We start from the raw sequence: 14,189 nt of genomic DNA on the forward strand, positions 1-14,189 counted from the left end.
GTCTGAAAAACCTGTTTTTAGTAATCACCCCCAGGTAACTCTTGCATTGGACATATTTAGGAAACTATCAGTAGATCTGAAAATGGCTTAATTTTTATGTATTGCTAGTAATAGCTCACTGTGAACGTAAATGCAGATGAAGCTAAGACCAGCAGAAGTCTGAAGTACTCTTGGTGTAGAAAGCTTGTAATTGTGATAAACTGAATTAGAGTGTTCCCCCGGCCCCCAAGGAAATTAAAACTAATACAGAAATGATAGTTTTTTTTCCCATCGGCCTTCTTGTCAAGAAGGTAGGTTGTTGAACATGTTCCCATCCCTGAAATACAGATGATAATCTTGATTTGTCCATAATACTAGTTGTAGTGCAGAGAAACAAATCTTCTTTCCTGTTCTTAGTGTAGGGCTTTTTATATTTAGGCTAGATTGGCCATGTTTCTCTTATTAGCACTTTAAAGTCAATGTAGCAGTCTTGTGAAGGAGATAAATTTGTTCAGGTTCCACTTATTTTTACCTGTTTTGTATGGACTATATATGATTTTAGATTTCTGACCCCCTCGTCCCCAACTTAAAAAAAATTTTTTTTCATTTTATTATTTTAGAGAGAAAGTGAGGGTACATGAGTGGGGGGAGGGACAGAAGGAGGGAGAGAGAGAATCCTAAGCAGGCTCCACGCTCAAGCACCTCACGTGGGGCTTGATCCCACAACCTTGGGATCACAACCCGAGCCGAAGTCAAGAATCAGATGCTCAACCGACTGAGCCACCCAGGCCCCCTTCTTCCCCTACTTTTTAAAGTTTTTTTAAAACATTCTTACTGAAAAAACTAAATACAAGGTAATAATTTACTACTTGGTTTAAAACTAAGTGAATAGTGACTTGAGATATTAACCTTTTTTATACTTAATAGGCTGTTGTCATCCGGTATGTAATAATTTCCTTTAATGTGCTGCAAATCAGCTCAGGACTAGTTCTTCCTCAGTAGATTTGTGATTTAAAAAATAACTACATTGGGGTGCCTTGGTGGCTCAGTTGGTTGAGAGTCTGAATCTTGATTTTGGCTCAGGTCATGATCCCACGGTCATGGGATCAGGCTCCGAGCTGAGTGTGGAGCCTGCTTAAGATATTCCCTCTCCCTTCTCCCCGCTTCTCCCTTCTCTCTTCTCCCTTCTCTCTTCTCCCTTCTCTCTTCTCCCTTCTCTCTTCTCCCTTCTCTCTCCTCCCTTCTCTCTCCTCCCTTCTCTCTCCTCCCTTCTCTCTCCTCCCTTCTCTCTCCTCCCTTCTCTCTCCTCCCTTCTCTCTCCTCCCTTCTCTCTCCTCCCTTCTCTCTCCTCCCTTCTCTCTCCTCCCTTCTCTCTCCTCCCTTCTCTCTCCTCCCTTCTCTCTCCTCCCTTCTCTCTCCTCCCTTCTCTCTCCTCCCTTCTCTCTCCTCCCTTCTCTCTCCTCCCTTCTCTCTCCTCCCTTCTCTCTCCTCCCTTCTCTCTCCTCCCTTCTCTCTCCTCCCTTCTCCTCCCTTCTCCTCCCTTCTCCTCCCTTCTCCTCCCTTCTCCTCCCTTCTCCTCCCCTCTCCCTCTTTCTCCCCCCTTCTCCCCCCTTCTCCCTTCTCCTCCCTTCTCCCTTCTCCTCCCTTCTCCTCTCCTCTCCCTCTTTTTCCCCCCTTCTCCCTTCTCCTCCCTTCGCCTCCCTTCTCCTCCCTTCTCCTCCCTTCTCCTCCCTTCTCCTCCCTTCTCCTCCCTTCTCCTCCCTTCTCCTCTCTTCTCCTCCCTTCTCCTCCCTTCTCCTCCCTTCTCCTCCCTTCTCCCTCATCCTCCCCACTTATGTGTGCACACTTTCTCTAAAAAATAAAAATAAAAAGTAAAATGATTTGTCCTTAAGAAAAAAGTAGCTACATTATTTCTTTGAAGACAAAAAGAAAAAAAAATGTTTGCCATGATGATTTAGTTACTTTTTTATGCTGTTTCTTTCTGACTTGTGTGTTGAAAAGGTCTGTAGTGGGAGGACAAAAATTTAGAATTTTCTTATAGAGTACATGAGGTTATCTTTCCAAAGAGCCACACAGGCAAAGAGCTGCATAGAGAGGGCCTCCTGCCCCAATAAAATATAAGTCCTGTGATTTATTTTCAGTTTAATATATGGTAATTGTGGTATTTACACTTTCTCTACAGGGCTTATTCTTATCCTGAAACAGGAAAGATTAATTGCCATTGACAGTTTGAGAACTCCATAGCATCTTTGAGACTCACTTTTGTGTATGCTTTGGCCATTGCTCTGTCATTGGATTCCTATGAGGTCATGAGTTGGAGGGATGACAGTGGAGGATGGCCCAGGGGCCAGAGAACTAAGCCCTGCACAGGAGCTCCCAGAGGAATGTATGGCATTCTGAAGAGTGTTACGCTGAGAGAAAAGGACTAATAGTCCTGGGTCTGAAATAGATAGAAGAGGGGATGTATTCCTGGCCATTGGAGAAAGCCTTGGTGTCTCTTGTAGAGCATGGCATCCCATAGACTTGGTGGGATCTCAGCTGACTTGTTATCTGAATGGCACATTTTATCTAATGACTCTGACAGGAAATGTGGCACAACTCTCACACCATTAGTCTAGAGTTAATATTCACCAAGAAATTTGTATTTAGTCCCTATCACTTTCCTCCATATCCCTTACTTATTTTATTTGATACTGATTTAAAAAAAATATTTTTTTTTGTTTATTATTGAAAAACAGAGACAGAGGATGAGCAGGAAAGGGGCAGAGAGAAGGGGAGACACAGAATCTGAAGCAGGCTTCAGGCTCTGAGCAGTCAGCACAGAGCCTGATGCGGGGCTCAAACTCACAAACCGCGAGATCCTGACCTGAGCCGAAGCCGGACGCTTAATCAACTGAGCCACCCAGGAGCTCCTGTTTGATACCGATTTTTAGACTAAGCAGTAAAGATACTGGTTATCAAAGAACCTGATTTTAAGTGATCAATTTTAGAACATCACACAAGTTCTGTAAATACCAGCAAGGTTGGATTACAATTTTTATGGCCCAAATTTTGAATTGCTCTAATGTGAAGTCAGTATGTAAATTACTAGTTTCTAGATCCATAATGAATGAATAAAGTTAGAAGAATCTTAAATATTGGTGATAGTTACCTTGTTTTTCTTAAGATATTGTAATAAAATTGTGAGCAAAAGTAACATAGTCATTTTCATTTCTTCCCCTTTCTTTAAAAAAGAGTGATGATATTTCTAGATCTGAAATGAGGTTCTGTAGGTGATATGGTTATAATAATGAGGGGCCTAATCAGTGAAGACCGGTTATTTAGAAATATTGATGACTGGGGCAGAACATTTCACAAGTTGGAATCATGAATTAGAATTGCGGGCTACCCTCAGATTAAAAAAAAATTAAAAACTATGGCGATAGAACTGGGCATAGAGGCACTAAGAACTAACTCTGTCGTATTCTTGTCGTGTTTTCATAATTACTGTTGAAAAGATTTGGGTAATCAAATATAACTATATTTTAGTTACAATTATAGTAATAACTATAGTTATAGAAACCATGACTCCCACAACCTGCTTTTTTAGTTTGGTTTAATTCAGTTATCTTGTTTATTTTGGGGATGGTAAGGGCTGAGCCCTTTGCTGTGAGTCTACCACAGAGAGGTTTGTTTTGTGTTTTTTTTTTAAAGTTTGTTTATTTTTGAGAGAGAGAGACAGAGTACAAGCGGGAGAGGGGCAGAGAGAGAGAGAGAGATGCAGAATCCCAAGCAGGATCCAGGCTCTGAGCTGTCAGCACAGAGCCTCATGCAGGGCTCAAACCCACAAACTGCAAGATCATGGCCTGAGCCGAAATTGGACGCTTATCCAACTGAGCCACCCAGGTGCCCCTACTGCAGGGAGTTTTAAGTGCCTCTTGGGGCTCAGCTGCTTAGAGAGTAGGCATGGAGAATTTTGGGGTGGTTGTCCACATAAATAATGAGCACTCATATAAGAATAAGGAATCATGATAGCGGGACATAAAATAGAGACTAAGTGAGGTGCCAGTAATGTTTCATGGATGAGTGAAACCGTCCTGGAGTTGGTATTTGGCAGTCAAGGGAAGTGCCCTGGGAGATAGGGGCTGCTGGTGTTGGTACATGAGGATGGACAACAGGATTTGTCAGTGATTCTAGTCCTGAAAGTCAGGTGTAGGAGCAGCTACCTAGCAGCAGTCAGGCTAGGTGGCATTTTCAGGAGTTCAGTTTCCACAGGGGAGGTGAAAGGAAAAGCTCAGTGCAGTTTTCCATGGAGCTGACATTCCAGAGGGCAGTGGAAAGGTTGTAGGAAGGTAAGTAGTGGGTGGCTGGATGGAGCAAGGGAGAGTAGCAGCCGAGTAGAGGACCAGACTGGAGAGCCAGAGGCTTGTGTTTGTGGGTAGCCAAGAGGGTTGAATTACGGTGTTTACTTCCCCTAACCACTGGTTTTCCTCCTATTCTTGCTCTTGCTTTCTCCTTTTCCATGGGGGCCTCTTCTGCCCTGTCATGCTGTTACTTCCTTTGCACTGCTCTTCTGCCTCACTGACCTGCCACCCGGTCCTTTGCCAGCCCCCTGCTGGCTTCGCTTTTTACCCACTCTAGCATGTTTAAGCTCAGCTCTCCTTCGCCAGCTCCCCAGCTTTCCTGGTGTACCCAGCTGGCAAAGTCAGATCCCTGTACGCACACTTGGAGCCTGTGTCACGCTGCTTAATGTAGCTGGGAGAAAATCACATAGCTGCAGAGCTGAGGGTTGAGTTTCACTTCCTAATCTGCAGCCTGCTCTCAGTGCTGCCCAGCAGATCCTGTCTTTCCTTAGGCGGTGTTCTTTCTTCATAGTGTTCCTTCACTTTTCTGAACCCCCACCCTGCTACCCTACCCATACCTGTGCTCTGCACACGGCCTTCCCGCATTCTTCACAGATGCAGATTGCCTCAGCCTTCTGCCATCACATCTGTTTGTTCTCTGCCTTTCCCCCCCAAATTTGGCCAGGTCTCTCCCATTTTTTAAGATTATTCATACACATGCATTCCCCTCCCTCAAACGCATTTTTTTTCTTTCTCAGTACTATCCTGTTGCCTTTTCTTTCATAGCATAACTATTTAAATGTGTCTGCTCTTCCTGACTTTCCATTATCATTCAGCTTGCCTTGCCACATTGGCTTTATACCTATTGCTCCTGAGGCTCTTCTTACCAAGGTATATGTGTAGTCATCTCACTACCGATTCTAGTGGACTCTACTTAGTCCCTCTTCTCACTGAACCTCTCTGTTGGGCATTGATAAGCACTTCTTCCTAGAAATGATCATTCCATGGTGTCCTGGCTTCACATCTTAAGGTTTTCTTACTACCTCTCACTTAACCTGGTGAGCTCCCCTTCATGCGCCCACCCTTAATTATTGGTGTTCGTCAGCATTCTGTTCTAGGCCCTCTTCGTTCCTCTTGTTAACTTTTACCTTCCCAGCTGTTGCTGAGGACTCTTTATTTCTCCCTCGACCTCTGACATGAGTTTTTAGAACAGTGCCTCCAGCTGCCTTGTGGACATCTCAGAAGCATGTCCTTATCACGTCCTAAGCAACCATCCTCAGCTATTCATTGGTGCACCAAAGGGCACTGTTACTCTATCTGGTTACCTAAATCAGAAACCTAGCCATCATTTTTTACTTCGAATTGCCCACCATTACTAACTGTGTATACACGCACACAGACTGTTCCCCATTTTGTTTCTTTTCTAGTTCAGCCATAGTCCTTTCTCATCCAGGATAGCAGTCTAACTGGTTTTCTTGCCTCTAATATTCCCTGCTTTGATATTAGTTCCATTTCTACACGCCAAAAAGCAATTTTTAAAAATGGAAAATCAGATCATGTCAGTGCTTAAATTCTTCAGTGGTTTCCTACTTCTCAAGGTTAAGTTCCAGACTTCTTACTATGATCTGAACTCTGTTGACTTTGCCAGCCTTGTTTCCCATTACTGCTTTTACTATATTACCCCACAAATCACTGAACTTTTATACCCTAAAGGGCAACACAGTGTTCCGTATTGCTACTTCCTCTCATCTGTGCCTACTGTTTCCTGAGAGCTCTGTGTCTTTGATTATTCTTAAGTCTGGGAAATTTCCCTTTTCTATGTCTTTTTTATTTTTTTGAAAATGTTTGTTTAGGGGCGCCTGGGTGGTTCAGTCGGTTAAGTGTCCGACTTCGGCTCAGGTCACAATCTCACGGTCTGTGGGTTCGAGCCCCGCGTCGGGCTCTGTGCTGACAGCTCAGAGCCTGGAGCCTGTTTCGGATTCTGTGTCTCCCTCTCTCTCTCTGCTCCTCCCCCGTTCATGCTCTGTCTCTCTCTGTGTCAAAAATAAATAAACTTTAAAAAAAAAAAAAAGCATTGAAAATGTTTGTTTATTTTGAGAGAGGGAGGGATGGTGAGTGGGGGCAGGGCAGAGAGAGGGGGAAAGAGAATCCCAAGAAGGCTTCACACTGTTAGTGCAGAGCCTGATGCTGGACTCAAACCCATGAACCATGAGATCATGACCTGAGCTGAAATCAAGAGTCAGACCCTTAATTGACTGAGCCACGCAGGTACTCCCTCCCTTTTCCATATCTTAGTATATGTGCTGCCGAAGCGAGCACTTTTCCATATCTTTAAATTGCTCTCTGACTGAGCAATTTTCTTTTTTTTTCTTTTTCTTTTTTAAACTTTTTAAAAAAGTTTATTTGAGAGTGAAAGTGAGCAGGGGAGAGGCAGAGAGAGAGGGATAGAGAGAATCCTAAGCAGGCTGTGCACTATCAGCATGGAGCCCGATGCGGGGTGCAAACTCACAAACTGTGAGATTATGACCTGAGCCAAAATCAAGAGATGGACACTTAACAGACTGAGCCATCCCCTTTTACTTTGAGAGAGAGAGAGAGAGAACGAGCTGCAGAGGGAGAGAATCTCAGGCTCCATGCTCGGTGCAGAGCCTAAAGCGGGGTTCAATCCCAAGACCCTGGGATCATGACCTGAGCTGAAATCAAGAGTTGGACATTGAACCAACTGATCCCCCCAGACCCCCCAGCAATTTTCAAGCCATAGTATAATGAATGTACTGCTTTTTCTAATCCCCAAGTATATCGTGAGCTCGTTGAGTTGAGCATAGGCACTGCACCTCCTGTCTTTGATCTCTATAGTATTTGTAGCACCTAGTGCATAGCATGTCATAAACACGTATTTATTGTAGGAACAAATAGAAGAAGCAAATTGTTATAGTTGCACAAAGCAAGGCTGCTGAAAAGATTGAATATGGACAAGTTGAAGGTTTGAAAAAAGAGACTATCAATTTGTATTCTTTCCTAGAAGTGTAGTAGGAATAGTGTATATGATGATAGTTCTAACTTCAACATTGAACTAGAAATTAGACAAAAGACTTGGCCACAAACAAGGTATTGGCATCAGAGCAAGAATCTGAGTTTACCAAATCAAGATTTAACCATACTTCATTTAAGCAACCAACCCAGATTTAACAAAACTGGGCTTTATCTGGTGAATGCCACCTTTTGTTTGCTTGTGACGTTCAAAGATATTTACCCACTGCCAGTGTGTAGAATCTATTTAGGCTATTCGTTAATACAGAAAGTTTAACAAGCCCTTGCAAACTGTAATATAATCTCAATTACCTGTTGTATCTGGAAGCCATTTTAAGCTTTTTAGTCTTTTTTCTCATCTGCGTCGTGTTCAATTGAAGAAAAAAGTAAAAGTAATATTAAAGAATTGTAAAAAAGACCCACAGTCCAAGTCAAGCTTGATTGCTTTTTACAACTTTTACCCAGCACCAAAATATTTTTAAAGTGTTGTACGTGACACTTTCTGTGTTATGCATATGTTTCCCCAAGTTTCTACATAGACTGTAGTCACTATCTTTGGACCTCATAACATTTTGCTTATTTAAAGTTTTTTTCCCTTGGACTAAATTAAATTCTCAGAGATGGGATTACAAGGTCAGAGGGTACAGAAATTGTAAGACTTTTGCTTTGTGACTGTGTATCATTTTCCAAGAGGGTTATACTAAAAGTTCGCAGGAGTATGGAAGTACAAGGTTTCTCAGTGACCTTGAAACATTGGTATGAATGATGTGAAGGTGATGGAGGGAGAAGGGAGAGTTGTGTGTGTAAAATCTTACTGATACGTGCTTTGTTTATATGAGGTGTCACCAAGGATTTTTTTTTAAATATGGAGGAACAGTATTGTATCAGATGATAATACATTTAAATAAAAATACCCTTTAAAGAGTAATTGAAAATTTGTGCCTGTTGCAACTTGGTTTATTTCATGTTGACTCCTAGATATTCTATTTCATAAAGGTCAGAACATTTAAGAGCTGGATACATAGGCTGAACTATTTTAACTTTTGTTAGAATTGTTTATATGCCTGTGTACTTTGATGTTATGCTCTTAGCCTTTGTTGAGAGAGAGTTCTGTGAAGCTCATGTTTTCTGTGAGTTGGGAGAATGTTATATTCTACCGTGTAATAGATGCTTTGTGAAGCCCCTTGTGGAAAAGTTCTTATATGTCCCACTGCCACAAATTGTCGTGCTTTTTCAGAATATGTGGTTTCTTTCTAATAAGAGCTGTCAGCAACGTACAGGTTATGTTTTAGTTGCTCAGAACAAAAATTGTGATCTGCCTCTAGCCTTTTCTTTTAGACATGGTTTTGGGTCAGATTTTGTCAATTCTACATTCCTTTTGAGAAAAACTGTTAAAGTTGTTTAAAAGAAGTTTGTTAAAACTTTCATAAAGCATTCCAGTGTAAATATGATATTAATGAGTACCTCTGTTATTTATTCTATTTATGCCTTTGAGCTTTTCTGCTTTAGAATTTTGTTCTGTTAAAATTTACCCGGGGTGGGGGGTGGTGGTGGTGGTGGTGGTGGTGGTGGTGGTGGTGCTGCCGCCTGGCTGGCTCAGTCAGAAGAGTTGTGATTCCTCATATCAGGATCATGAGTTCAAGCCCCACAATGGTTGTGGAGCCTACTTAAAAACAAACAAATAAATAAATAAATAAGTAAATAAGTAAGTAAATAAATAAATAAATAAATAATAAAATTTACCGGTAAGCAGTAGAGAACCTTATTGCCCTCTAGGTGGTGACAAACCTGTTATACAGGTCATTTAAAAGGAGACTAGAGTTGAATCCAAAAAGCATTATGGAATAAAATATAATAGAGTATTATCATAATTTATATATATCTATTTACTAAAGTACTTAGTTTTTTTTCCTCCTAATGAATAGAGAATGAATGAGAGACTTGACAGTTTCACTCTGCCAAGCTCTCATATGGCAATTCTGTTTCTGTGATTAACCTGGATGGGAAATCTGTCAATGAGTGTTTCATGCTGCTTGTAAGAAGTCAGACTGTAGTGCTTATTTTACCCCCTTTCTCTCTCAGGTCATTTGGATCCAGGATTCCTAGCAAGTGACAAGACATCGGCTGGCAATGTACCACTCAATGAAGAAATTAATATTGCCTCTTCAGATAGTGAAGTGGAGATTGTGGGAGTTCAGGAACATGCAAGGTAGGACATTTAGTGGAGCATTCTGATATTTTAAATGTGAATTTGATTTTAACCATAAAGTGAGAAGAAAGTGGTAGTCCTCATGGCATGGCTGGCATGAATGGTGGGAGCTATCTCGTAGCTTCCTGTGGCTTAGAAAATGCTTTTTGATTAGACATGATAATGAGCTTGAGAATGTGTTGCATCTTCTATCAAGAACATCTCAACCATATATGCATGTGAAATAGAACTGATGTTTTCCTCATATTTTTAGCAAATGTCTAGATACCTTGACAGATTTTTCTCTTATGGCATAAGTGTCATCCTACCTTTCCCCCTGTCATTCATATTTTCTTGCCTTTCACTTTATCTTGAAATGTGTTGGGAGCAAACAATTGGGAAATATACATCTGACATCATACCTGTATGCTTGTTTCCTAAAGCACCTCTTCTTGTCGTTCATTAAAACCTGCGAGTTACTTTGGTCTATTCCTAACATAGTATATTTCTAGTGATGTTCATGTGACTCCGGCCGTCCTATTTTTAGGATTAAAAGCCACAAGACATCAAATTCGTCTAGAGTTATGAAAATAACTTTTGAAGTTTGTCATTCTTAAAGATAGGGGTGAGCAAACTATAGCCCACTGGTCTGCTGCCTGTTTTTATATGGACCTTGTGCTAAGACTAGTTTACTTTTTAATTAAAAAAAAATTTTTTTTTTTTTTTTTTAGTATTTAATATTTTGAGAGAGAGACAGAGTGTGAGCAGGGGAAGGGCAGAGAGAGGGGGAGACAGAATCCGAAGCAGGCTCCAGGCTCTGAGCTGTCAGCACAGAGCTGGACGCATGGCTCGAACTCCCAGACTGATCATGACCTGAGCTGGAGTCAGATGCTTAACCCACTGAGCCACCCAGGCGCCCCTAGTTTACATTGTGAAATGGTTGAGGGGGGATGGGATCAAAAGAAGAATGATGTTTTATGACTTGTGAAAGTTTTACGAAATTCACGTAAATACAGTATATTTATCCATAAATAAAATTTTATTGGGATGGAGCCATGCTTGTTCATTTACGTATTGTTTGTGGCTGCTGTTGCATTCCAGTGGCAGAGTTGAGAAGAAGTTTCAACAGACACCTGATAGCCCTCAAAGCCTAAGGTAATTAACTGTCTAGCCCTATGTAGAAAAACATTTGCTGATTCTTGCTTTAGATAGTGTTCCTAAGAATTGGTTATAGTCCTCTCAGAGGTATTCCTGAGGAACATTTAACACACACACACACACACACACACACACACACACACACACACACTTATATAGAAAACAAAAATTTAGACTCCAGAAAATCTGTGTTCTATATAGCAAACAACTTTTCTTCTATGCTGCAAGAGTTAAATTGTGATTTTTTTCCTGATTTCCCCAAGTAGATACATATATCTACACAATATCTACATTACCTGGCTCTTAGATCTGATTTTACTCTTTGGTTAGAAAGGAAAACATTCACCAGCATTTCTTCTGTTGTTTATATAAAAAGTGAACTTAGGAGGAGAGAGCGCAGGCAAAATACACATGCGTATAAATCGAAGGTACCTTTGTCTTAGAACTGATTCTACTTTCTGAGAGCATTTTTCAGGTCATACCTGTTGGGACTTTAAGGTTGTAAAATTATGTCATAGTTTAACATGTCTTCTCCCCAAAAGCGGCCAGTTCACTTTATCAGACCTAACCACTTCCATCTTCTGTCCTGTGTTTATGCCAGAAGTATTCCTGCGTAGGTGCTTCCTTTTTTCTTTCCTGTGTTTAATGATTATTTCCCCTTTTCTGGTGGGAAAGAATTTTTGTTCTTCTGTCTTTCCTTAATCTCATTCTTTTTTCTTTTTTTTTTTTTTCCTGCCTTAATCAAGTACTTTTTCCTGTTCTCTCTTTTTTTTAATTTGTTCCCTTCATGTTGACTTAACCTCTTTAGATGAAAGACTATAGACCTTCTGGTTTTTTTCCTTTACTTTAGCATGTGTTTGCCATTATTTATTTCACCATTGTTCCTTGCAATAAAGAAGACATGAGTATCCTTTTATTCCCTACTGTAAACCTTACCTTGCCTATTAACAGATTGATACAGGTAAATTATCTTCAGTTTGCACATTCTCCATTCACCAATTTTGTCTTGAGTTACATTTCAAATTTTAATTCACTGTTAGTCATGTGTTCCTACTGAAGTAGCAAAGAGTAGGTAATAACCTGTGTTGCTTATTACTTAATCTCTTTCTCTCTCGAAACATGTTACTTGGTTCAGTTCTGTATTAACTTATATCAAGTCTCGCTTCTTTACTGTTTACTTGTGCCTACAAATGTTACAGAGTGAGCCACCCTTCTTCTTGGCTTCTTTGTTCAACTTTTCTTCCATCATGAACTCCTTAGCTTCTTTTTTTCTACCAATATTTTTGGTATCCGGAGTTAAAATTATCATTATATTTCTCTTAAAACTCAGAAATTTAAATTTTAAGTTCCTACCCACTCCCAACGCGCGCGCACACACACACACACACACACACACACACACACACACACTTTGTCTAGTACACCCTTCTCCATACTTATTAGGTCTTTTATCCAGATTGTCATTTTACTCTATAGATATGTTTGTTCCACTCTTGAACTAAGTCAAGTGGCTGACTACATTTTAAATAACATACAGTACATAACATTACTTTCAAGGACTTTTTCCTTACAGGCTCTGAAGCATAAAGATGTATTCTGATACTTTGGTTTGAATCCTGTGGAAATACGGTCTTAGAGGTGACAAATGTATTATGAAATCTCAGTGGTGGTTAATGCTGCCCATACAATAGAATGTTGGCGTTGAGAAGTTTCGTTAGAGTACTTTGGGCTGACGCTTGTGTCATTCTGAGAGGGTCTTTTATTTTGGTCTTTGGGTCGAGGACTGAATAGAGTCTTACTGGCTCTTTTGTGTCTTTCTGAACATTTTCTAGCACTTTCTTTAGAGGAAGCATGATAATCTTTCAAATAATTGAGATTAAAAGCTGAGGAGCAGGTGGGGGGAGAAGTTTTCTTGTTGGTTGCTTCAGAGTTACTCTTTTGGCTGCCTGTATCTCATCTGGAATTTATTTCTTTTACAGGTCTAGGGTTGCAGTTATGAAGTATTGATGGGCTTCTGGCAGGGTTATCGCTTGGAAAAAGGTTTTAGGTTTTGATCCACATCTTTTTGTTCTAATTTGATTTGCATGCATAGATGTTTTGTTTGGATTTAGTTGTCCTGTTCTTATTTTTTCTTTTTGATATTCTACCTTGTTGTGGGCTGAGAGTTTTTAAAAACTCAGAATTGGTTCTTGAGCTTTTCTCTTTGGGAATGCTCTGATTTGCATTGCATTGCCGTTTTTCCTTATTGGAAGAATTTTGTTTGACATTGCACTCAGTAATTTTAGTTATAGTGTGTCTTTTTTTTTAAGTTTTTCTTTTCTTGCATGTTAATATCTTTACCTGCTCTTTTAATTTAGATTTGATATGTTCCTTTAGCTTCTGTGTTTCTTCTAATCATAGACTAGAAAGCATGCCTTCTGAACTAATGGTTTGAATGCATCTTTTATGGCTGCCTTGTATTGTTGTAATTAACTCTCTGTGTTACCTAAATGTTATCATTTCTAGGAGTTAATTTTTGGACAGTCCAGTTTCACAAGATGTTCTTTGCCAATGAGATAGAGACTTTTCCAGCACCTCTAGCTCCTCTGTGCCCACTTAATTTTGCCAGAACTTTTAATTTATGGCCCTCATGCCGATACTTTTCTTTTTCCTTTTTCCTTTTCTTCTGCCAGCTTCATTGGTAATTGTCCTAGGAAGATAAATGGATATAGCACAGATCTTTCTGTTACGGAACTGTTAGAACAGTTTCTTTGATACCTGTCCTCTGAGGCTTTTGGGAATAATCAGATCCTAACCTCACTCACTGTAGTCTTTGGTCCTGTGTTCATTTGTCTTAATGTTGGTTCATCCCACAACAGAAGAGTTGATGCTAGAAGCATTTTGCATTTAAGACGATTGCTTCCTAGAACTAATTGTAAACATTAACCCTAAAAAGGCAGGGGAGGCAGACAGGCATTTCTCTGAAGCCACGAAGATTCACTTCATCTTTAGCTAGGAAAAATAAGTAGGAATGTTATCTAAGAGGTCACGTTCAGGCTCTGTAAATGAGAGCAAAAATGATTAATATTTAATGTTGTTTTCTTAGGATAGTAAATGAACTGTATTAAAGCTGACCATGAGAGCCTGCCCTCTTTCTCTGTTTTTTATTTTCCACTGTGAAGTCTCTCCTTTATTGGTTTCAGTATATGAAGAGCAGGAAATTATTCTATCAAAACTTACTGTTTATAAAGTAGGTTTTTTGGGGGGAAGTGAGTCCTAAGCATTTTCTTGAATATAGGACTCAAAATATGACTCTAGATTATGTTTTGTACCTATTGTCAATCATATGCAGATTAAATGCTTTGTGAAAACAAAGCCTATATCTACACTAGAATTAGTTTGGATGAATTAAAAAAACAGCTGAGTATGGGACTCCTGGGTGGCTCAGTAGGTTAAGCATTCAACTTTTTATTTCTGCCTGGGTCATGATCTCACAGTTCATGGGGTTGAGCTCTGCATTGGGCTCTGCACTG

At 40.2% G+C, this 14,189-nt stretch overlaps 1 protein-coding gene across 6 annotated transcripts in view; it reads left to right on the forward strand.

Annotated features, from left to right (window-relative positions):
* The window catches only part of ARK2N (arkadia (RNF111) N-terminal like PKA signaling regulator 2N), an 85,618-nt gene that overhangs the window by 64,166 nt on the left and 7,263 nt on the right, over positions 1-14,189 (forward strand). For 2 of the 6 annotated variants that reach the window (XM_019464148.2, XM_019464153.2), the window contains 2 exons: positions 9,414-9,540; positions 10,621-10,674. In XM_019464148.2, coding sequence (XP_019319693.1) covers positions 9,414-9,540; positions 10,621-10,674 — 181 coding nt within the window. Of the gene's footprint in view, positions 1-9,413; positions 9,541-10,620; positions 10,675-12,656; positions 12,725-14,189 lie in introns of all 6 variants that reach the window. The other 4 variants (XM_019464149.2, XM_019464154.2, XM_019464151.2 and 1 more) reach the window with 3 other exon arrangements.

The sequence above is a fragment of the Panthera pardus genome, unplaced genomic scaffold (assembly GCF_024362965.1).
Source record: "Panthera pardus isolate Hobbes unplaced genomic scaffold, ASM2436296v1 HiC_scaffold_15, whole genome shotgun sequence".
NCBI classification, from domain to species: Eukaryota; Metazoa; Chordata; class Mammalia; order Carnivora; family Felidae; genus Panthera; species Panthera pardus.